We start from the raw sequence: 25481 nt of genomic DNA, 5'->3' as shown, positions 1-25481 counted from the left end.
ACCCGCTTAGCCACTGGACGTTGAAGCCTTGCAGAAAAGCCGAGGGAAAGCCAGGTTCTCAATAGCAAGGGGCACAGTTTGTGCACAGCAGAGGTGCACTATTTTGCAAGTTCCACCCCCAGTCCTGAAGTTATTGATTGGAAGCAAATGCAATGAGTGATGGAGGGTCAATTGCCTCTGAGTTTATGGGAAATTGATGCGGTACAATAAGGCACAGGTTGGCGGGAACAGGCAACTAGCAGAAATTAATTTTCCAAGGCTAACATGAGCCAAACATACGTTTTAGGATAACGACTTACTAGTTTAATTTTTTTGCCAATGGCAGTGTAATTGCAATGTTCCAACATCATGTTAAAATAAACAAACTTGCTAATAAATGCATGTGCATGTCGTCCTTCGATTTTCGATGCTAAGTTATCGCATTTGATTCGCATTCGAATATTTTGACATTTGCACACCCCTAATGATCACTTTCAAAGACACTACTACAGTGAAAGCTCGATATAACGAACCTCGCTTTAACCAAATTCACGACTAAATGAACTATTTTTGCTTCATGCTCTTAGTTCCATTGAAAACTGCGCATTCTCTTTTGCAATTTAATAAAGTGATTTTGTGACACGGTTTTGATTTAACGAAGTTTTCGGCCATTTCAAGAAAGCACTTGGAGCCTGCATGACTGGTATACCTAGCAAAAACCATAAAATGTCGGCCGAGGACAAAGTTATTTGCAAGCATCCTTCCGCATAAAACCTTGCTTCGCGTAGTTCTCTTTGCTATTGCCATCAATGCTCTGCCTTTCTCGCGAAATTGTGACGTGCTTTTTTTTTTCTCAGGACAAATATTTGTATCTTTTTGTACTTTTGTATTTAATTTGAGTGTTTTGTTGGATGATGGCTGCAGGCACTAAGCACGGTCGGCCATGGCGTTCTAGATTTACAGCGTCGCGCGACGCAACGTGCTAATCGCGGATGCCGTGAGCCACGCCGAAGCGCTGCTCTCGGCGCGATCTGCACCGCGTTCGCTGGCACTCATAACCAGATTATTACGGCCCGACGTTTCTGGAATTCATTTATATAATTGATTACTGACAAGATACTATCCACATGGAATTTTCTGGGGAATTTTCGAAATGATTTCAAAAGCAGCCACAGGTCTGCCACGCTGCAAGAACCTCGGCTGACAGCCCCGCAGCCCAGCCCACCACCCACCTCTTGAGCGATGGGATGCCCGTGGGTGAAGGCTCCGCCAGCAGGGCCTTGAGGGCTCCCTCGACCGAGGTGAACGTCTCCTGGGGCTTGCCCAGGGCTGTGCGCAGCTTCTGCTGCACGCACGTCTGCGCACACTCCCACAGGGCCCAGCACCATAGGGCGCCTGCGTGACGACCCGATGCCAGGCCTGCTGGCGCCAGGCGCTCCAGGCGGAGCTGCGCAGGACAGAGAGGGACTCGATTTCACACACTTAAGCTTTGTAAAAGGATACTAAAGGGAAGCACCAAGTCTACTCCCAGACTCATAAGCTATACTTTCGAAACTATTTTCGTTAATTTCGCAGTAAAAGGTTGATCACTAGAGGAGAAGGTGCAGGTCACAATTCTATTTCTTTTTTTTTATTTCACGCAGAAATTCTGGAACCGACACGTAAATGTGACATCACAAATTGCTTAGGCTGTTGCGACTCAGTAATCCGTTCTTGGAACATGCCCACGTTCAGTGTCTGGCTTTTTTTGGACGCAATGTAGTCCATCTGTACCAACAAGAATTTAACAAGGCCTGAGCAGGCGCTGTCAAAAGCTACGATGTCAATGTGAGCTGGTGCACAAACTTCAACAGGGCAATGACACTTGTCTTACATTTTTATGTCATTTCAGACCTATGACACCTACTCTCACGGTAACAGTGGCTCTTCTTAGTATTGTACAAAGTTAATTTATAAATGCAGCCCAAACTTTTTTTTTCTTCATCAGTGTCCCTTTACCATGCGCTAAATCTCAAAAGTAGGCAGCCATTTTTGCTCCCACGAAATAGATTGCCGAGAACTGAACCTGTGACCTCACGCACAACAGCAGAACACGATTTCCACTGAGACATTGCAGCAGGTGTCAGTCGTTTATTTAAACAACAATTAGTCTGGCCAATCAGTCTGGCCTTCCACAGGACAGGGGAAAGTAACAGATGACACCCTGATTGCATATTTTTTGCTGCTCACATAAACATCCACAAGACATCGGCACTCCCAACCCAGCGGCCCCATGGATAACAACAGTGGCTAGCCTACCTCGCACGCATCAATGTTGCCCCCACCAGGTGGCGGTAGCAGCAAGGCAGACATGACCGTGCGGAAACCCTGCACGGTCAGGGTGGTGCCAGGAGCGGACAAGATGGCCGTGCGCTGCAACGCCTGCTCCTGCAGCTCCGGTGAACTTAGCAGCGCCTCACTGCAAAGTGGAATGGGACTTTGTAGCCTACAACAGACTTCGCTTATGTACCACGACCAGGCAATGCCTCACACCTAAGGCAAGCACAGATCATAACCCTGATTCCATCTCTTCCTTCTAACTTGTCTAGTTGAGAGTTCAATTGGAACCCTTTGGGCAAGAAAAATTCAGTGTACAATATGAATGCTTGCCTAAGCAGGGGAAAGAAAAAGAAAAGGAAGAAAGAAAAGGAATAAACACGAAAGTCCTCTTGACAATACATGGCGCCATGCATCTCCTGTGAATAGAGGATTCTGTAATGTTAACTTGGGGCTTCTTTCCCTCCAAATACTGATGACCCAATACACGTTACCTCAAAATTAGACAGGAGAGGCACTATAAGTGGACCAGATGTTTAACTAACAGAAAAAATAAAAGTGCTAAATGTGCAGCAATTTCACTCGTATGCCGAAACTAAAGAAATAGAAATGCACAAGAAATACAAGCCACAGCCAAACAAGAAATGCAGTTAGACCTTGATATAACAAAGTCACTAAAATAGGTAATTTTTGACTTTTTATGCAATTAAGAACAGCCGCCGATGAATTTTTTTTACGCAGAAGGGGCGGCAAACTTTTTCAAATTATTGGACAATCGGAAAAAGCAAATCTGAATCAGAAAAAGAAAATGATTTTGTTGAATGTGAGTGCCGGCGATGAAAGACACCGTTGCATGTTATGTCGACGGTATCTGCACATCAGCGGTAAGCAGCAAAGCCAGCCAGATTTTTGCATACACTCTGCCTCTGCCGCTGATAGTGTTGCCCGTAGCGGGACGACGTTACTATGAAAAGTGCCGGCTGCAGGAAGCAAAAACGCTATATCTACCTCTTGCTTCAACGTGTCTCCAAAACTCAAGATTGCACAACCTCCAGAACTTAATGCACAGGAGACAGAGCGCATGACTCTATGCCATATTGGCATACCCGCTCTTTGCACACGCGGCAGATTACCTTTAAATCGGGGTGCGCAGTCTGTGTTTGCACCTAGTCACGCTGACAAGCCATGCGCTACCACTACCACGCTATAAAAGGAGATGCATGTCAACAATTGTAGACAGATTAACTAATTCTCAACTCCGCTATTTTGCACTTATCAGACCGACTTACAGTTGGCTCAACCTACACGAGGACACCTGGCCATGGCAGTGGCCCCCAGCGAGCACCCCTTTAATGCTAGTCAAACTAGGGCTGGTATAACGTAGCAATTATTTCTGCTCAATTCTATGCCCCTCTTACCATTCACCATTACCGGACAGCTGATTGTCACATAACACGGGCAGGGCACTATTCTAACCACAGACAAAGCGCAAAAAGTCGCCTTGTGCGAATAAATTTTGTTTGGTTCGAGGCAGTCAAAGCAAACAGTAATTGTAAGTGTGGAATAATTATGTTGTTGGATTTGCAAGAAACCTTAAAGTAGCCAGATGTTGACAAATCTCAGAAAAAGTTCGTTCTTTATTGCAAATAAAGAAACAGGTAAACATCTCCTGTCAGCTTATTTCAAACTGCTGTTATTCAGATATTTCCGTGCAAAATGAAAGTTTGACATTTCTCGCAACTCCAGCAGCATAGCAAAAAAATATTTAGAAGCTCTTGATCACTGTTGCGCTTCAGTCTATTTAAAATGTTGTGGAGATTGAGGCCGTGGGAGCGTTTCGTGTTTGCCCATCACGCATCGTCGCAATGCTGTGAAGTGCGACCTTGACTGTGCGATCTCGGCAGGTTATTCTGTGTTGCGCAAGTTCAGTTTGATGCTTTCCGTCTACACAAGAGTTCAACCCATCCTGCTCTGCATGCACACAGACAAAATAAAAATTTAAACATTTACCACTAAAATCAGCCTGGGAGTTATATGCGAATTTAGGCGTGAAGTGTGGGTTCACGGCAGCGCGAGGTGCGCTGCCATGAAGCCACCTCTAGGGCAAGGGTCTCTGGCACCAGCGTCACCAAAGCGGTGGAGAACAGAGCAGCTGGCAGAAGACATGATGTGCATGATTGGTGCATCCGCAAATGGAGACTTTCTTTTTTATTTCAAATATTTGGGTGCTGCATGTATTTATTTCAGTGGGTTAGACATACAAACTTCTTTCTTTACAGAGTGTCAGGCTTTCATGCGGAAATGTATGCTTATTCATTCGCTTTGAATAGTTCGAAAACATCAAATATTCCCACAAACCTAGCAAAAAAGATGACACTGGCATAGAATTGTTACCTTATCCCAACCTGGGACATGTCAAAAGGAATTTCTACTTACAAAACAGGAACAGCAACAGTGAATAAAATTCACCTGCCACAATTTTTTTGTCATGCTGTCAAATGAAATTTGTTTGATTTTCCAACTAGTACGAACTTTTAATGAAAGAAGGGGCAAGATTTTTGCTGTGCAATGCATCATTCTCCTTTCATAGCCAGCCCCCCCTCCCCTCTTCACTTAAATTTTCATTTGTGCTTTACCTATATTACCCGCGTATTTGTCAGCACCTTATCACAGCACAGAGCGGCGGAATAGCGAAAGTAAGCACATGTGTACACATGTGCGTATCTCGTTTGTTTCGCCGCTCAGTGCAGTTAATAAGGTGCTGACAAGCACGCAGGTCGATGGTCGTGCAATACTGTTAAAAATTGGCCGGGTGCACATGAGAGCAGCATTTAAATAAGCACTGTCACTATTGTGCATGAGTCGCATTTGTTTCAAGGTAAGGGTGTCTTTCGGTACTTTTGCGATTGAAAAATATTCTTTTCATTTTTAGAATTTGTTAGTTGGAGGATCAATCTATATTCCGGTTCGACCTATAGTCCGGTTTTTACGGTAACTGCGCATGGCTGTGACCATGGCTAAGCGCATACGCAGCGGCGCGCCCTACTTTAGAGGTAATCTGCCGTGTATGCAAAGAGTGGGCGTGCCGAGACAATGTGGCACCACGTAAGCTGTCTTCCCACGCGTTTAGTTATTGGAGGTTGCATAATCTCGAGTTTCGGTGACCCATTGGAGCGAGAGGCAGACAGAGTGTTCAATCCCGGCTGCCTGCACTTTTCCTGCTAGCGCCATCCCAGTGCAGGCGATGCTATCAGCCGCAGGGGCGGAGAGCATGCGAAAGCGTGGCTGGCTTCGCTCAATTTGTACCGCCGAGAAGATATTGTCCATGTATGTGGCATGAAACCGCATCATTCATCGCCAACTCCCAAATTTATTAAAATTAACTGTTTACTCAGTCAAATATGATTTTTTTGATTGCCTGATAATTCGTAAAATCCTGTAACCTCTTTTCGAGCAAGAAAAATTGATCGGCGACTGTACTTATTTGCAAAAAGGTAGAATTTGAATAGAATGAAATTTTGAGATAACAAAGCGAATTCCTGATATCCGTGACTTCGTTATATCGAGGTTTAACTCTATTGCTCTGGCACTCAGCATCAAATGCGTCATCGTCTATGGGCAACAGCGTGTGCTGGATAAATGCTGCTGCATGCGTGGAGTGCTGCGGCTCCGTGTCTGGTGCCGAGTTACGCAAAATCTCGCAAGAGCGATCTTATCTCTGAAAGCAATAGACCGAGAATGTAACTCCACAGCAGTTCCGCCACAGCTGATTGACGCATGGGGCACATTTCGTGCCGTTGGCAACACGGTTCTATAGCCTCAAGCAAGGCTTGCTAAAGTAGGCTAACCAAATTTTGACAGTACAGTTTGGCTCTGTGATGCATTCCGTATCTGTGCTTCTTGCAATTCTTGCAAAATTCTTGCAAAAGCGAATTTTTTTGTATTCCCGACCTATTTCTTTAGTGTGAGGTTCAATTGTATTCATATCTGAATGTATTCCAAAAATGCCCTGCTAGATCTGCAATTACGAGTACATTACAATAATGCTATTAGTTTTTATTCAAAAATTTGATTTGCATAGCTACATATATTGTTTATGGTCACGAAATTAGGGCACATTTAGCAATAATGAACCCTTATGTAAGGAATGCCGAGATGTTGCACAAGAGTCTGGTAAGCTACAGGCGTGGCATATCCTATTGTTCAGATGAAATTGACCCAATATATACAAGGATGGGTGAGCAATTGGCCAGAAAACATAGGAAGTGCAAGACACACAGAACTCCTTTCACGATTATAAAGGACATAGCAGGTTGAGTATGAAACCCAGCAGCTACCCACCCTCATACCGCTACAGGCAGAACTTGAGAGAAGAGCAACAAACCTTGTGAGGAGGTCAACAGGCAGCAAGGTCATGAGGGCAATGAACTTTGACCTTTCGGATGGTACAGCACTGCCAGCCTTCACCACACACAGGTTGTAGCATCTGCACACGAAATCATCAATTCATAAGGAAAACCATGCAAGGAGAATGACAGCCCATAAATACCCAGTGTTGTGGCACGCATGAATTTCATTTTTCCAAAACAAGAATCCCAGATTAGGTGAGCTGGCCCCTCTACACAAGGATTGAGTCTGCAAAGGCAGTAGTCTGATTTCATCACATTCAGAGCATATGCAAAGTGGTCCTGTCAGCACCATGATGACAGTAGTCCTCGCTGCTTTCCTGCTGTGCTTAGCTTCAAGGCAGCATTGAAGGGAATGCCCAGGACAATGCCATTTGTGGATTTTTCCAGTCAATTTAGGGAGAAGTTAGGGAGTTCTCATCCCAACTCCTACGACAGAAGCATTTTATTCTCGGTAGAAACGACGTACAGCGCGAAGGACAAGGACTGGGAGAGACGACATGCACTGCGCCCTCGTTTTTATTCTCATCTCCCGGCCTTTTAAATCTTTGAGGGCTCAGCGGGTTTATTATTGTGCCGTCAGGATGAAAGCTTGCGCACATGCCCCACCAACACTTGTTAATTCACTACTCCACCTCTGCCAACGTACCGGCTCCCGCATATCCCTGCGACCCCAGGCCCCATCTTTCAGCTCATCCACAACTAGCAAAGGCCTTCGCTAACGGTCCTTGTCGCCACTCCACAGCCCTCACACTGCAACGTAGTAACCCTTTAAGTCCACTAAAGACTACCGCTACTGACATGCTTTGTGGTGGCGGTGGCATCCTGAAACTCGTGGAGAACCTGACCTATTAAAGCTCACCGTTGAGCTGCAATTCGAGCATTAACATCCACTTCAGCTACAAATTGACTCGGGAGCTTCTTTCTAATCACATTACTGGAGCCAAAGGCCTTAGGGCACGATTTTGCATCTCGTGCAAGGTGTGCGACATTGTGGAAGTGCATCAGGTGCATCCAGCAATCAAAACGCCTCCGCAAGCACGCCTTCACTCAAACAAAAGGCAATGTCATTCTCTAAAGCGTGAAGAAAATCTCATAATGACGAGAAGCTTCAGCACTTAAGGAAAGCAGCAACAATATATGAGAAGCATGCCACTTCGCATGCCCCCCCCCCCCACCGTGCCTCTGCGCGTAAACGAACAATGTGCGGTGAAGGCAACTAGCCTACATGACTTTCCAACGTATTCGTGCTGTTTGATGAGTCGTCGGTTGGCCAGCTTTCGATAAACGCCGACAGCAATGAGAGCAACAGGACAACATTGACATTGGGAGCGAGGAAGCTTGGCATTTTCTGCACTAAGTAACAGTGAAGGCAGAAATGCATTTCCGAATGCCCTTATTTCTTTCCCATTTCCGTGGGTCGACCGACAATTTGAAGTTGACTTACAGACAGCAATACACGGGAGTCGCAAATAACACAATGCTTTCAGAATTGGCAACTGCTGCCATGCAGTGCCTGCCCACCTCTGGAGAATGTCTCTGGGAAGCAGGGTGCTGACAGTGTCAACGACCCGCTGAAGGATTTGGCAAGCCCTCAAGGTTGCCTCGGTGTCGTTGGTGTAGCCTGCAGACGGAAAAAAAATAATAATAAGAAATGTACAGCAGATGCGAGTCGTGAGATTCAGCGACCATTAAAAACACCAAGGCACAGAGGCCAACTTCCAACCACCATATTTAACTCTATTCTAATACAAACTTCTTTGAGGAAAAATTCACTAAAATATGAAACGCACGTTAGAAACGAACACAAAACCAGAACTTCAATAGGTGGTGTCAAAGTCCTACCCCCCTATCTCAAATACGATCTTCTAACCTTGAAGGTTACGCTTTGCTGTGCTGCAGATGCCAAAAGCTTCTGCGAGTGCCAGAAGCTTGTTATCACTGGACACAACTTGTACATGGTGTCACCTCCAGTGGCCTCAGAGTCATGAAAACTGACTTTGAAGGTCGTGCTTTTCCATGCTGCTGGCACTGGAACACTGTCATGGCTACTAAAAATTGCTTCCAACCAATTCAATCCCAATTGCTACCTCCCTCTCTTATAAAAATTTGGTGAGGGCAACATCAACGGTATTGCATTTTGCACTTTTCGGAGTTCGACAGTAGAATCGAGGCCACTGCATTTTCCATTTGCAGCCACGAAAAATTGGGCGCCTGTTACAATCGAGTAAATACCGTATTTAATCAGACTGCCCACAGACGGGAAGTCGGTACCCACCGCAGTCGATGGTAGCATCGACGAGGCCGAGGAACTCTGTCGAATGTGCCAGGTGGGGCATGTGGAGCTGCAGGCACTCGACCAGCTGCAGGGACCAGTGCTGGCACAGGCGCCTGCTTGCAGCAACGCACGGAGGAGAGAAGGACAAGTGCACAGCGAAACTTCATTAATTCGAACTCCAAAGGGGCTGGAAAATTAATTGAATAAAACACGGAGATCCAGCTATAGCCTCTCTTAATATTTCAATCGATAATGTGCATGGTACAGCATGCAGTACTGTTGCCGATAACTAATGCGGACTTGGAAGGCACCGCTTAAATGTCCAAGCACATTGAACTTGCCAGAAAATAGGCGTATTTATTCCACAAGCAGCAAGAAAAGCTGGTCAACACATTGCTGCATGTACATATGCCTGCGTGCAACCCGGTCAGTCTGTATTTCAATAATTGTCCCGCTGTCACTACAGACAAATGAAAGTGCAATCGATGCCCACAGCAAGTCTCTATCTCATGCAGGGTGCGTTCTGATAAGTTCGGCCGGGCATGTCTGGTGACCATTTTTAATTTCAATTAAGAAATTTGATTTTGCTGTCTGAATGCCCAGGACAATGAAATTGATCTATAGTTCTGCAACAAAAACTTTAGTCTTCAAAAAAATGCAGAAGTTCCGGGTCAGTAAGAAGTACTTGCTTACATATTTTGCAGACCCCTCATTTTGGTTATAGCTCCTAAAAAACAAGTGTTGTGGCTACAGCTCTCAAAATATTTATTGACGCACTATGGGGCTAATAGTATAATTACCACGGAGTGTCATCACTATGATTTCGAAAAAAAAAAAATCTATAACGGAACACAGCACATTGGCCAAATTCAAGGTAGAGTGTATAAGCACGACTTAGAGAGGACATAGAAAGAAACAGATACACAGAGAAAGCGCTTGCCTGTGTATCCGTTTCTTCCTACGTCCTCATTCAGTCACGCTTATACACTCCACCATGGATTCTAACCAACTAGCCCGCCAACGTGTTTCAACCAAATTCAAGATTTCTTTATCTGCATTTAAAAAGCACTGTATTCAAATTTGGTCAGCCTGCTGGCATAAATGTTAATATTTGAGGGAAATATCTTTGCCTTCGTCGGCACTAAAACACCACGAGAAGCGCTCAAAGTTGGAAATGTTAGTATATTAGGAGCAATTTAACAGCGTGTATTTGTTTAAAAAAGATAAACTTTGATTTTCTTTAAAATTTCTTCAATTCTACAGTCTTGAACTAATGCAATCTGGAACAACATCTTGCATTATTTGTTTAGTTCCGAAATTAAAAAAGTGAGAAATTTGACCGAACAAACTGTACTACCACAGCAAGATACCATGCGATCCGTGCCTGCTCATTGTTGCAGGTTCTTTTCCTCTACAACAGGAAAATGCTTCAGTGTAGTTCGGAAAGCGTGGACAGACAAAACAGAAAATTTCTGGGTGAAACTGCAAAATCCGTGCATGGGCACAGCCACAGAATAACGGGGCATTTTCACATGGTTTGGAGCTCCTGCTCTTGACATCGGGTCCGTGAGTGCATATCCTGAACTGCGGGCTGATAAGAAACAGAGTGGAGAGGGTGCAAGAACAATTTTCTTAACCAAACGCAAGGTCGTAACTTCGTCAACGAGGGAGCGCGCAGCAGAACTGCAGTGTACCTCAGTGACCCAACCCTACACTGGGCCACGCATTGCAAGTAGAAACAAGAAAGGAATAGTCTATGCAATATTGTTGCAAAGCAGCAAAGAAAGGTGCACTAGCTCAAAGTGACACTGAATCCGGCCATGTGACTGACATTTAAGACACACTTCGTCGCTGCTTCACAGAGCAAGTCCCCGAACGAGGAGCCGAGAGCAATGGCAGGGCAGACGCTTACCTGACGTCGTCAGGCACAGTGGCCGACGTGAGAACGCTGGCAAGGAGGGTGAGTATTCGCGAGAGGTACACGCTCCGCGGCACACCCAGATCGTCACCGTGGATCAGGAGGGTGCTGGACGATATGAAGTGGCCGTGCCTGCACACACAAAGCTTAGAGAATTCAATTTCCGGCGAGGTGCAAAGCAGGCACTTGCAAACCCGCCAAGACGTTACGAAAAAGTACACGAAGAATAAGGTGAACCGACGGGCACTTGGACCTCCTTAATCCTCTCCCTCAATGCACAGAGAGAGGGCCTTGGCACCATCGATGCTTTCGGGTAGCATGCGAGGTTTCAATGGCCAATCTGTCTACTCCCAAGCTCACATGCTACACGACACCTGTGGCTGAAACGACGTCCCGCATACGAAACCTGGGCAGTACTGGCTAACACGCCTAGGGCTAAATCTAGCACACACACCCATAAATACCAAAGAAACTGGATGGGAGGTTAGCCAGCACCGTAGCTCAATTGGTAAGTGCACCACACATATCATGCAGATGTGGGTACAGCTCCCACCCGCAGCAAGTTGTCCACTTTCATTTTTTTTGCCCTATCATTTCCACATTTAATTTAAAAAACAATAACAACAATTAACTTCCCCTATGCTTTCGGTGGCTTCATTGTATGTTGGTCTCCCGTGGGAATAACTATGAGTGTGATGTTCACGGAGCTGCCTTCTGGGACGACGCACCTTTTGGTAACTCAGGCCACAAGTGCAGCTCGAAATTCGCAACCAGTGGGAACAAAGACACCAAATGGGAACAGCAAAGCCATAACAGGGTGCGAGGAATGGAGCAAACTCTCAAGCTTTGCAGCTTTGTTCTTCCTGGCAGACATTACCTCTGGCTATGGGAGTGCAGCAGGTACAGCATGGCATACTGGGTGCTGGGCGACCCGTGCCAGCCATCACTGATGGGTGTCAGGTACTCGAGCAGGAGGTCGAAGAAGGCCGGCTTTAGGGCCCACATCTGGGAGTGGGGGGAGGAAGCAACCCGAAGCTGAGGTCAAGGGTCTTGTGGACAAAACACACCTTCAGAAACTCAACGCGATCTTTCAGAAGGGATGATGAAAGACCCTTCACTAGGACTGCAGCTTGTGTTTGCAATGGTTTCACTTAGCTCAATCTGGTTCGGTTATGACATTTGCACCAAGTAAAAAAGTGAACCAAGTTATGCCATATACCAGACCTTGCTATAACGTTCACTACAACTTGATATAACGTCGTGGCTCAGCGTAACAAAGATCGACATAACGAATTATCGCATATACCGAAATCTAAAATTGGCATGGACATGTTTTATTTCAATTAGTATTTTACTACTGAGAGCAAAAACGAACGTACAAGATGTTCGACAACACCGGCAACAGCAAAGCGAATACACCTGTTCTCTTGCAGTTCGCAATATGTACTCTCGCAAAATTAAAATTAAATTATGGGGTTTTATACGCCAAGACCACGATCCGATTATGAGGCGCGCCGTAGTGGGGGGACTCCGGAAATTTGGGCCGCCTGGGGTTCCTTAACATGCACCTAAATCTAAGTACACGGGTGTTTTAGCAAATTGCCCCCATCAAAGTATTCTGACAGAAAACATGTCATACACTCAGCAAGAGTAACTTGAAACAACCCATACACATTCGTGAATTGATGTGCATTTATAGTTCAACAGGTTGGCTTAGCTGGCCAGCAGCCTGCAAGCCAACATGCTGATCCCATGTGAGCACACCATCGCACGGTTGCATATACACAACAATGTGAGGCACATTAGTAATTCAGTATGGTTCACATGCCATATACAGGCCCGATAAGTGATCAACAGGCCCCCAAGATCCCCAGGAGGCCCTTTGCTCGTCTGTTGTAGACATCAGCATCTGCATTTCTTTTACAAGGACCTCCTACAGCTGTCATAATGTCTAATTACCTATGGCATTATGCTGCCGAGTAGGATCATGCGAGTATTTTAAAGGCTTCCAATAATGAATCAGATGTCATCCTATTCGACGCAATCTTCGATCGAACAGTCACTATTTGTTGATATCAATATTTTAAAAATGTTCTGACGAGTCAGAATTGGAATTTCAGAATTGTTAACTGCGCTTAATCAAACATGGAACCAAAGCAAAAGTAGGATCAATTCCATCCCCGCAGCCATAGTTGGCATAAATCATGCGAAGTTACATAGTGCAGCAGGCTACACCACTCAGGGAGCCGGCTAAAAACCACGGTCATTCGCACTTTCCGCAAAGTTATGGGTATGTGAACAAGCTAAACCTTTGTTCCTAATGCTTCTTTAACAAGCAAGGCTTCATAACGTGCAATGTAATGGCCGAAGCTTGCCAACATCAACACTAGGCTGTGAACATAGTTTTATAATAACGGCAAAAATAGCTGTCCACTATTCAATTTGATCCGCTTCTGGCACTATTTGATTCAGGCTCAAAAATTACTGTTCGCACATCCTCATACCAAGCACTACATCGTACGTGTGCCATGTCTGCCTCCCTCCCTTAATTTTTGTGCCTCGTAGGTTGGCACCGAGAGCTAGATCCGACATTTGTGCCAGCTTCCTTTATGGCAAGTTTTTTTACGTGCTGCCATGTTGTCTTCAATAATCATTAAACCTTTCTTGTCTCCCCCGAAGAAAATAATGGTAACAGCTGGGAAAAAGGACTTCTGGAGCTTGTCACATGCCATACGCTGAGCTGCGCACACAAATTTTAAGAGGGGTGGGCCCCGACATCCGACCATCCCCCCCTAGATCCAAGCATGTGTATGCTCATAATCAAGATTAGATATATACATAAATAATAAAGCATCTTCATGTGCAATGCAACTTTGTTATAAAGAGGTTCAACTGTACTGCACCGTTCCAGAAAAGGTAAAATTTCCCAGCTAGTGTACTGCGTTCGGGGTCTCACATTCCGAGGAACACATATGGCGTCGAGCTACGGAGTCTCGAGAGACCAACATTTCTCACCCCGATGATGGAGTGCCGGGCGTTGGCCACCTGGCTGAGGGAGCACAGGGGTGCCAAAGCCGTGGCTGCCATACCCGTCGCGTCCAGGCTCTGCACCAGGCATCGGTAGGCCTCCTCCACGATGGCCACGCTCTTCAGCTTCAGCATGGCGTGCTGCACCGACAGCAGCTGCGCCTGCACCCGGGCCCGTGGGCTGCGACGCCAGCGGCTCTCGAAGGCCAGCGATACCAGCGGCAGTGGAATCTACAAAGTTCAAAGGCATTGCTCAAGATTATAGTTTGCTAGGAACTAAGCACCAAGTGTTCTGCAGGTGATCAGTATGTCAGAAAACCTTAACTACTATTGTCGGTAAATGAGGATGTTTTTTGAACCATGTTTCTTGGGCAAGGGGTGAACTGTTCTTTCCTGCAACTGCTTTAGTCCCCCCCCCCCCTTTTTTTTTACTTCGTAGCCTGCGCCCGTACACATGCATAATATTCCAATCAATAAATATCTACTGGAAGTCCAATGCCTGCTGCACGATTAAACTTCTCTGTGCATGCACGTCTGATCTTGCTGTGAAAATGCAACAGCCGTTACAAAGAGGACATGAGGAGGCATTCCCTAGTTCCAGGTGGTGTTGGTGTCAACGACATGCAATGAACTCTGACCTGTGCACCCAAATGCTGCACGAGGGATCCAAGCAGGCGCAGCAGGGACAGGGTGTGCGCCTCGGAGAGCACCAGCTGCGCCTGCAGGTGCAGCAGGTCCACCAGGGACGAGGGACACTGACCCGTCAGGTTGCACAGCAGCACCACCGTCTGGTTGGCTGCGCAAACCCGCCCGGAAGAGGGTTAGGGCACTGGACAGACGCAGCAAGGAACCCAGCCAGTGGCAACACGCAGAGCCCCATGCCTGTCGGTTACCAATGACAAAGAAGCCTAAGTTCGAATTTTCCTACATAGGTATGTATGCCAAAATCCTACATGCTCTGATAAGCCGAATGAATCCAAATAAGAGAGTTAATTAAATATTCATTTCTCAATCGTTGCTCACACATAAAAAATATGCCAGCATCACATCGAGTGACTCTGCAATGGCTGTCCCAATTATTAAAAGTAAGGCATTCAAAGTGAAAATAAGGTGAAGCCAGCCTGCACTCAAAGCATAAACTTCTGCTGAACCCTCTGTGCCCCTTTTGCACAAGTTCCGAGAAAGAACTCAAAATCTCTTGCCTTTCAGAACTGTGCGGCAACTTTCAGTTGCACAAGGCTGGCGACAGTGCAAAAGAAAAAAAGAAAAGAAAAATGGCCCTGGCAGCAACCACAGCAGACAAGGCAGCTTACCTGAGACAAGAAGAGAGTTCCTGGGTGCAAACTCGGTTGCCTGCAGGACACAGTTGGCCATTCCATGGAGGTTCTGAAAGGCAAGACACCCAAGGAAACTTCACTTTTTAACTGAAGTGTGATGGCAAGCAACACGCTTGTTGACCCCACGTTTCGGTCATCAAATCTTTCTGCAACCAAAGCAACCATGTCACAAATCAAATGTTTATTTCAACATCACATACACGACACTGAAGACCCAACAAAAACAAACAGTTAAGGACTGTACAAGAGTGCTGTGCCCTTCTGCTAAGCGGTGCTTACAACATGTAAATACTAGCATGTGAATACAAGACAACTTTAAGAAAATAAACACAAGCACACACATGAGATAATAAATGTGAAGTTACTATAAACACTTGTACATATGGGCACACTTTGTGACAAGTTTAGTAACAGTCAAGCTCCGGAATCTGCGTAACCAAGGATCAGTAACCTCAAGAAATGAGACCTTTGTTGAATTCATACACTATTCAGTGCACCTTTTGCACCAGCTCACAGTACGCCGCAAGCACAGCCCTAGATTATTTGGCACGAAATTGCACCTGTGCACCACAGTCGTCAAGTGTAGCCAGGTGCAGCGGTGGTGCAGACATGGTGCACTGGTGCTGCATGGCATCTTGCAAGACAACGCTTGGTGGTGTGATGTGTTGCCAACACAGCAGGCTTTTCGGGAGAGGTCTAAAGGTGTCCGAAACGCAATATTTTTGCTAGTTGGAACTGCATATGGCACTCATGTTATCTATAGTGATACATTTGCTACCTCTTGTCGGGACTGTTACAATTACGACCCTGGCAGATGGAGCAAGTAGTGCTCATGATGTTAGCACCATGGCATTCTTTCTACACATGAAAACAGTGGAATGGAAGCTCTCACTGAGCGATTAGGTCAATTGAACAAGACAGCCTGCACCTTGGTGCTCAATTAAAAACAACATGCAACATGCTGCACCAACACCCTCAGCACCACAGAGTATGTGTGCTTCACTGGCCGCACCTGAACATTTTTTTTTTTTTAAACATCAGTGCCATGGCACCATGCTAAACAATCACAAATATCTTTTTTTTATTTTTCACTCTACGCCCAACCCTATATAGTCCTAAATATTGCCATGCATCATTCCTTTACTTACTGCCTCTTTTCGTTTATAGTGGACTGCCATTGTTATGAAGTTATCAATCCGTGTAAAACACGCCTACAGCATCTAAATTTCTACGCATTGATGCCAATTCTATTACAAAGGAAGCGTGTCTCGTCAGATTGTCCATGCATCACAAAAAGTGCTTCTCGAGTATTCTTCCAATATATGCACGAACATTCTCAAATGTACGAAAGCACCTGCAAATAATCTGGAGTGTACGAAGAGAGATGAATAAATAGTGCATGCCTTCGGTCTCTGGGATGAGATACAATGACTGATTGTGTTTGCCTCTGTTGGTCAGATTCAAATGTTGCCTGCCCTTCCTGGCACAAATGTGCCCAAAAAGGGGTTAGGTTCTTAATTCGCACTTTTGGTAGCATTTGGTTCTCCACTGTCACTACCAATGTGACAATACACAAACCCAACAACATCTACCCTGTAATCTACAGCACAAGAACACACAAGCAAGACTCCACGATGACTCAAAATTACTTTTTCTTTTGCCCCCTGGTTGAGAAATTATTCTAGTTCCGTGAAACTACACCGTGCAGAAGGACATGGCACTTGCTAATGCTGTGATCAATAGCAACGTCACATGCTGTACATTCAACAACCCTTCTTTATCTACTTTTTTCCAAAATGGCTCTTCCCAATCCTGCAGGCCAATCAGCTCAGCTCACCTCGCTGAGCAGTTCCCAGGTCACAACCTGGACTGCCTGGTCTCCAAGGCTGTGCACCACCGTTCCGTAGACGCGCAGCAGGGAAGCCATCCTGTCCAGGCACTCGTTGGGGTCCTCCTGTTGTTTTCCCAGCAGGCACCAGAAGCAGAATAAATGCACTCTTTCAAAACATGTGCTACAAGTGTTCTCATCAGCACAGAGCAGATCAAACAGATGGTTATAGCCTTTTAAAGCCCTTAGATGAGCTCCAATTCCATTTCCCGCCAAAACTGCTCTTTGGCTTTGTGGATTTGACAGACTTGGCTCATCAAGTATACTTTAGAGCTGCTAGAGGGAGAGGGCGCTGTTGACAAATTGAGCATGTAGACCTGTTTCTTAGTTATAACTGGACACAACAGACTGAAGTACGAGTCTATACCCATCAAACTTGGGACTGCCTGCAGAGGAAGCTTTGGAAGGCATGGTTAGAGCCCTAGAATTCAATTATTATTTTGGCACCATTACTCATGGAAAGTGCTGCCTGTTAAGGGTTCAAAAGGATGGTCACGGCCAATTCGAAGATGGTGGCTGGGGAAGAAACAAGTATAACTCTCTCCATTATGCCTAACAAGCAAAACTCCAGCAGGGATCTTAGGGGCCCCTTAATTTGCTGCCCCAAAAGGTTGGTTAATGAAAAAAGGTACTACAAAGGTAACTGCACGCAAAATTAGAATCTTTGCACACACTATAATTGTGAAGCCTTCTTGCAAAAATTCTGGGAGAGGAAGGAAAATGTAGTCATGGAGGAGGTCAGTGACAAGACCAACGCTACTGCTGGACATTCTGCGCGCATCAGTACAAGCACTTGCGAGAAAGAGGCCAACAGGGCCCTTTCATTTATCACCGAAAGTTGAGTGAAGCCAAACATGTATGTTTCCCCAGATTTGCCTGAAAGTTGCACGCACCTGGAATTGAGCCCATCACATCGACCGTGCAGAGCCGCCAAACTTAACACTGCAAGGTGCCCGAGATACAGCAACATGTGTTTTACAACTGCTCTCAATACACGCCTCAGTGGAAGACAATAGCTTCCACACAGAGCTGGAAGGCATCCAAAGGTGAGCATTGTCAGAAGTTGTGAATGTAAAACCTCGTTAATTCGACCCCTGTGAATTCAGAAAATCAGAGAATTCGGACTCACTTTCTCTTCCCAGCAGATGTATGCAGTATTTATCAAAATGAAACTCTCGTTAATTCAGATGTATTTGGCCGCACACCGACGAATTCCGGTAACTCTCGGAGCTTGGCGAGTAGGGAGCTCCACAAATTTTCAATGTGGAAGAGCAAAAGCGGCACTAGCATGCAATTGAAATAAAGCAGCAGAGTCCACATTTCCACAGTCATTAGTGGAAATCATACATGAACAAGAATGCAGGAATACTTCGTGCCTATTTGTGCCTTAATACTATTTTTTGCATTAACCGCGGCGCATACCATTGTGTTGACCACGTGCCTTCAGAAATGCGTGGTAGCTGTCCATAATCGCGTCGATAGTGTCCACGATTTTAGCCACACTTCTTGCGGCAATCGGTAGTTTCGCTTCTGACTCGATGCAGCCGCTGTGCATGCATTGTCACAAACACAGCGGAAGCTATCAAGGATGAAGAGTGCTGGCAACATCGCAATGGACGGATGATCTGTTGCCGACCAGGTCACTGGCGAAAAAATAATCAGGATGTGCGTGCAGTAGTGAAAAGTGTGTCTCGGATGAAGATGCATGCTGCGGCAGTGCTGCGAAGGAAGTCGCGAGGCCTTCACCGATGTGACCGCTAATCAGTCACGAGATGACGAGAATAGCAGCTTTTGCACTGCTTTTTTGCAAAATAGGAACAGCATTTGCCGATTCATTCTGTAAATAAAAGCATGTTGACGTAGTACGCATTTGTTAATTGTTTTTCTTGATACCCTCGGTAATTACATATTCGGTCATTTTCGGATATATTTTTCGGTCCCGTGAAATGCGAATTAAAGAGGTTTTGCTGTGTGTGTGTGTGTGTGTGTGTGTGTGTGTGTGTGTGTGTGTGTGTGTGTGTGTGTGTGTGTGTGTGTGTGTGTGTGTGTGTGTGTGTGTGTGTGTGTGTGTGTGTGTGTGTGTGTGTGTGTGTGTGTGTGTGTGTGTGTGTGTGTGTGTGTGTGTGTGTGTGTGTGTGGGCGTGTGTGTGGGCGCGCATGCGCCGTCGCTCTAGATGATGTCAACAGAACAAGGCAGTGCCATCAGTGCTACTGAGTGCATTTATGTCTCTGGTGTTCCGATACTCCACAAACAGCTGTATGTTTAAAACAGGCTAAATCTCTCTAATAGTTGCACCAAGGTTCTCTGCTATTACTATTTACTCATCTCTTTTCATATGTACTTTCTCTGCTGCCAAAGCAGGCAGTTTGGGAAGAAACACTTCTAGGTACAGTATGGTCTGATGTCTGATATTAAAAAGATAAATAGCTTCATCTGTATCAATGCATTCCAGTTCGACAATACGAAAAAATCCATTGATACCATGAGAGCCGACTTGGCGAGCCAGAAAAGGCGCTAGGACAAGAGACGTCGCCTGCAAATTCCGCACAAGCTCACCGTGGCACAATGAATTTTAATGGCATCCCCTAAGGCCTAGTTAAATTTACACTGGCCAACTACATTGTATTCTAAAGAAGTCAAAGACTGAACTTGGGGGAGTTTCAAGAACCTTCACTGCCGCCGCAATGACCTAGACTTGACAAAATGCTTTGAAATCTACAATGTCATACTGACATCATGAACATGACACTGATGTATTGGCTCGGGGTTTTCAGTGCAAAATTTAAAGAAATGAAACTTTCCTCTTAATTTGCTCTTCTTGTAATCAATCTCACGCCAATTAATAATGCTAAACAGAGTTTACAAAGTCTACATTTAGAAAGTCTACTTTCACAACATCACACCGACGTTCTGAACGTGACGCTGATGTACTGGCTCGGGGTTTTCAGTGCAAAATTAAAAAAAACGAAACATTTCTCTTCATTTTCTCTTCTTGTAATCAACCTGGTGCCATAAAATTAACAAAAAATAGAGCTTAAAAAGTCTACTTTATCAGTCGGAATTGATCTAGTGCTTCTCTTTAGTGCAGAATGCCTAAATAGCAATAAAGCCAATAAAACTGGAATACTTGACCATTATCAGAGTGAAGTGGCCGATGTGAGCCATCAGACATACAATTACACACAAAGGGTTCTTGCTCGCAAACCTTCATGCCATATCGCAGCGATACTCAATGGCAGAATACAGTACTACATGCACGTTCCTTTAACAGTGTGCCGTATTGCACATGGGATGGCAGAGAGGGCAAGATGGATGGGGGGCAGTAAGCTTGGTACTCAGGGTCCCATCACCAGAAGTATGTCAAGTGCATTAACTGTGCACCACTTGAAGAAAAGAGGAAGGAGAGAGGATTGGGGAAATCATGCACTCACGCACAGAAAGGCAGGGCGGGGCTGCCGGTACGTCATCTTGAACTTGCGCTAGGATAACACAAGAGGCATTTTGCAAGGGGTCATGTGCACAGATCAGCATGCAGAGAACGGCGCATTGGGTGCATGCAAATAGGCATCCCTGGATGAGGAAAAGAAAACAGAATAAGCACAATGCAAATGCACTTCTCTTCCCTCCTGCTACAGGCAACCACAAAGCGTAATGTCATGCAGGCAATGGCAGCGGTGTTTTATTTGACCCAGGCAAACATTTCTGAAAATTCGGCTCTCCTGGGATTAACTTTCTCAGAGGGTATGACTGACACAGCTAAGTTTTCAAGACATAGTTGGCAAGCAAAGATTGTAGTTAAAAACCACAAACATTAAAGTAAAGGACAAGTGTGAACACAACTGTCTCTTCTTTTTGCCTACACTATGCCCAATTGTATACAAACATTCAGCTTGTTTGCAAGGCCTGAGCAATTTCACTGACAATATTGCGCCTGAGCAAGAACTGGAATGCGTACTATAACACTGGCATCCAAGTGACGCAGCAGTGTTGACGCCTTTAGAAAGCATCGTAGTGTTAATTCTAATAGACTCTGTGCCATAAGTTCGCACATAGGGTGAGCTGAAAGCTACAGCAAGCACGGCAGAAGGTTAACCTTTCACCAAGGTAAGCAAAAGTAACACAAGCCATGACAGCATGAAGGCATGATGTGTGCAATCTCACAAACAGGCAAGCATTAAATGAGAAGAACGTTTAGCGACGAACTGATGAAATTTCGTCAGGCATCAAACTGTTTCGCAACATTCCCTTTTCAATACTCCGCACCATAGTGCAAACAATGGCACAATGCTTTGCTCAGTCCAAGCTTGTTGAAGCCCCCATTAAAAAAAAGATACTTCCAGCACGCTTTTCATGTAGTGTTGTTCAAAATGATATTCAAGGCTAATCAAATTACAAATAGTATTAAATAGTTCAATGATGATTTAGCAGTAAACGCAAATGAAATGCATTAGCATTGCATCACGCCTCTTTGAAGTCCCCGATCCATGATTTAAGCCCTGTTCACATTGCAAAGTGTTGCTCAGAAGCTCATTCAACACATATATTGCCTCTTCGAGGAGCGAAGTGCAACTGATGATGGTTCAGAGGAGACCACCGTCAGTTGCACTATACAGTACACTTCCGTTAATTTTACTTTGGCTAATTCAATTTTTCACCTAACTCGATCTTGACCAATGGTCCCCACCAGCACCCATACATTCCTGTGAGCCTAAACTGCCGTTACCTCGATCTCAAAATTGACCTCAGCCAGATAGTCCGAACTTGATTGTTCAACTTCGCCGCAATACAGCCATGTTGTGCGGTGAAGCATACCAAAAATAGAAAGGGGTCACTGTCACGAGACGCAGCACACATTTCTTAATTATGCAGGCATGCATGTGCCGTCTCCAGTCAAAGTACAAGCAAGTAGACGTCTAATAAGCATATTGGCTGGCATTTAACGCTGTTTATGACATTGCTGTGGCTACGTGAGACCTCATTTTGCCCACCATGCGTGTATCGTATATGAGACTGCTAACGGCCCAATAGGCGTTCCTTATTTATGTTAAACTACTAGAACACATTATCTTGAAGCACATAACCAAATATCTTGAACAGGAAGACATACTAACAGCTTGTCAGCATGGTTCAAGCAAAGAAGTTTTCACGGTCACATAACTAATTGAGCTTGTTCCCGATATATCATTAAGTATTGATCTAATCTTTCTAGACTTTTCAAAGGCTTTCGATCGCATAACACATAAGAAATTAATTTGTAAACTCGAGCTTAGCTTGGGAAAGGTATCCATTCTTGACTGGATCAAAGACCATCTTACTAACTACACTCAATTTGTAGAAGTTAACCAGCAATATTCAATTAAATTTAGGGAAGCAAGCATTCCGGCTCAAGTTTTATATCTCATGTACATTAATGATCTGCCTTCTAATATTCCTGTCAATGTTAAGACTTTCTACTGAAAATTGTGTTCTGTATCAGGTAATCAATTCTTATAATGACCATCTAGCTTTGAACTACGCTTTATCATTAGAGTACAAATAGTGCAACGAATGGGAAATGACTTTGAACATTCAGAAATTCAGCTATTTTATGAATTACGAGAAAAAAGCTCAGATCAGAATTTCACTACGCTATAAATAACACCACACTTCACACAGTGAAGGAGTACAGGCACCTTGGCTTAGCATTGACACACGACTTTAGATGTGAGCGCCATGTTAACAATGTTACCTCGACAACGCAAAAAAGTTGCTTTTTCTAAAAAGACGTCTCGGACTAGTACCCCCCAAACACATATAACACATCTGTTAGATTAGTATTAGAATATAATGTTATATGGTTTCTTTTCACCAAAGAACTCATTAACAAACTAGAAGCAGTTCCAAGGAAGGTACTAAGATTTATTTACAATAAATACAGAATAACAGACTCACCCACGGAATTGTTAAAACTGGCCGGTATCCTCACCTTACAAAACAGAGCCAAGTTTGCCAGATCAAAAATTATGTATGAACTTATTCATAATGAATTAAGAATAAACAGTTCCAAATACTTCTCCAAACTACAAACACGACCCACCCGACATAAACACTCACTATCATTAACTGAACACCCAGTTCATAGAGAAAGTCATAAGCATTCGTTTTTTCTTTAATAACACGTGAATGGAATAAGCTAGACCCTACTATTACAAACAGCCCAACCTTATCTGCTTTTTTAACATTAGTTGAATTGCATGCTTCATAATTATGACGTACCTGAGTTATCATTTACTTCGTGTCATTATATTTTATTTCATTATGCTGTATACATAACCCCATTTATTTACCGACAACTGAAACATATCTTATACATTACCTCTTGAGTAAACCTAACTTTTATACATTTTATTACTTTGTCATTACTGATCACCACTATTTATGCAAATTGTTTACCTCTTTTTCTGTTGTTCATTCTTAAGTCTATTGCCTTGTGTTAATTTGTAATTACTGCCTACCATCATTGCTAATTGTCAGCCTTTCTCATTACGTGTTGTTATTCTTAAATGAGCTGTCATGTATTATCTCATAATTAATGCCTGCCATGTGTTCACCTTTGCCAACTGACTACCTTTTTGATGACCTCTTGTTTTTCGTAACACTATTATAATGTATTGCTCTATTATTTCTGCATACCATATTATTTGCCTTTGCTAATTGCCTATTTATTGTGTGTAATCTAAATATTGCACTAGTTATTATTGTTACATAACTTATATTGTAAGATAACTATGTACATGCCCTTCCTGTTATGATCGCTGATGGGATCAACAGTGTAAATAAATAAATAAATAAATTTGCGTGAGCACGAACTGTGCCCCTAGAAGCACAGAAAGACTATGTGTGTTTTTGGCAAAGCTAGCGAAAAGGAAGGCGCTAAGATGTAAGAACTCTGAAATTTGAGGGGGCGTTTACGCCAACAAAAGAGCGGGTGTCTAACACTTTCATAGGCCTGCCAGTAAACCGATTAACCATCTCAGTGATATTGTGACCAGAGGTGGCACACGTGCATGTGTAAATTAAGGAACATGTGCCATGTCATATAACAATGACACCTGCTTGACATGCTTCACCGCATAACAGGGCTGTATTGCAGCGAAGCTGTTGTGCTGTAGGCCACTACTGGCAAGTGAATCAAAAGCATGTTTCGTTTTTTACTCCGTTTGTTTAATTCGACCCGTCGGATAATTCGACCAGTTTCGTCGGTCCCGTCAGGGTCGAATTAACAGTGTGTGTGTGTGTATATACAGATGTATATAAAAGCTCTCCCATCCCCTTTTTACCTCTAACACATGATGACAGGCTTCCCACACCTCACACACAAGCTTCCTTCATTTTGACACTCCTAATGCTAACGCATCAAACAATTCAGGCTTTGACTATCAGATTGTCTATACAATATTTTTGTGCTTCTTAAATCAGCAAAAGAAACATTCACAGTAAATTAATGACCACATGAAGTCAAAAACATAATGGAACCACGAAAAGCATAAAGAAATTAAACACTTTTGTAATTGTACTGTTTAAATAATTGAAGAGGAAGTCTAAATCTGTTACAATCATATTATTTTTATTAAAAGGAAAGGGAAATAGAAAGACATAACTCACCCCTGACAGGAACTAAACCCACAATCTCCACCTGATGTGAGCCTTGCATGTGTTATGCAGAGGTCATAGATATGGCTCCCACCAGCAGCAAGTACCGTATTTACACGATTGTAAGTCGACTCGAATGTAAGTCGACCCCCCCATATCGCTTGACCGGAAAAAAAAAAAAAAAAAAACCCGAGGGTGCATTCGATAACGAAAATTTATTAGTAGCTGACATGGTCACTGGACTACTCGTCTTCACTAGTGCTGCCATCGTCATCGTTGCTGCGGTCCCACAGCGCGTTGTGGTCCAGCGAAATTTCAAATTTGGCAAACGACTGCACCAGGACATCTTGCAGAACAGCAGCCCAAGCCAAATGCACCCAACCACACGCAGCCGTCAGGGAGGCTCTTCTTCTGCCGCCAGCCACTCGTACTCACGGCGGAGCAGAACCTCAAAATTAAGGCGAAGGTCCGGGCTTGTTTCATGACCACGTCACACTTCACTGGCAGGGACCGATCACGCATTTCAGCGACGCTGCCGCAAGCTTAGCCTACAGCTCCGGAAAGCGTCCAGACTTCGGCACGTCGGAAATTTCTCACTTGCCGCCACAGGGTGAAAATTTCGCTTCGCTGCAGTCGCCACTCTCGCACCACCCGTTTAGAAACATCGAAATTGCGGCCCGCTGCGCAGTGATTTGTTTC

General features: G+C 44.5%; 1 protein-coding gene across 4 annotated transcripts in view; it reads right to left on the bottom strand.

Annotated features, from left to right (window-relative positions):
• Window positions 1–25481, bottom strand: part of nonC (serine/threonine-protein kinase Smg1) — a 117741-nt gene that overhangs the window by 77978 nt on the left and 14282 nt on the right. For 3 of the 4 annotated variants that reach the window (XM_075702352.1, XM_075702354.1, XM_075702355.1), the window contains exons 6-17: window positions 20582–20629; window positions 17099–17215; window positions 15238–15310; window positions 14563–14720; window positions 13913–14155; window positions 11775–11902; window positions 10892–11029; window positions 8980–9092; window positions 8226–8325; window positions 6680–6781; window positions 2278–2437; window positions 1212–1426 (exon numbers count right to left, since the gene is read on the bottom strand). In XM_075702352.1, coding sequence (XP_075558467.1) covers window positions 1212–1426; window positions 2278–2437; window positions 6680–6781; window positions 8226–8325; window positions 8980–9092; window positions 10892–11029; window positions 11775–11902; window positions 13913–14155; window positions 14563–14720; window positions 15238–15310; window positions 17099–17215; window positions 20582–20629 — 1595 coding nt within the window. The remainder of the gene's footprint in view (window positions 1–1211; window positions 1427–2277; window positions 2438–6679; window positions 6782–8225; window positions 8326–8979; window positions 9093–10891; window positions 11030–11774; window positions 11903–13912; window positions 14156–14562; window positions 14721–15237; window positions 15311–17098; window positions 17216–20581; window positions 20630–25481) is intronic. The other variant, XM_075702353.1, reaches the window with a different exon arrangement.

Source organism: Dermacentor variabilis, chromosome 8 (genome assembly GCF_050947875.1).
Source record: "Dermacentor variabilis isolate Ectoservices chromosome 8, ASM5094787v1, whole genome shotgun sequence".
Taxonomy (NCBI): domain Eukaryota; kingdom Metazoa; phylum Arthropoda; class Arachnida; order Ixodida; family Ixodidae; genus Dermacentor; species Dermacentor variabilis.
This window is presented reverse-complemented; position numbering and strand designations above follow the sequence as displayed.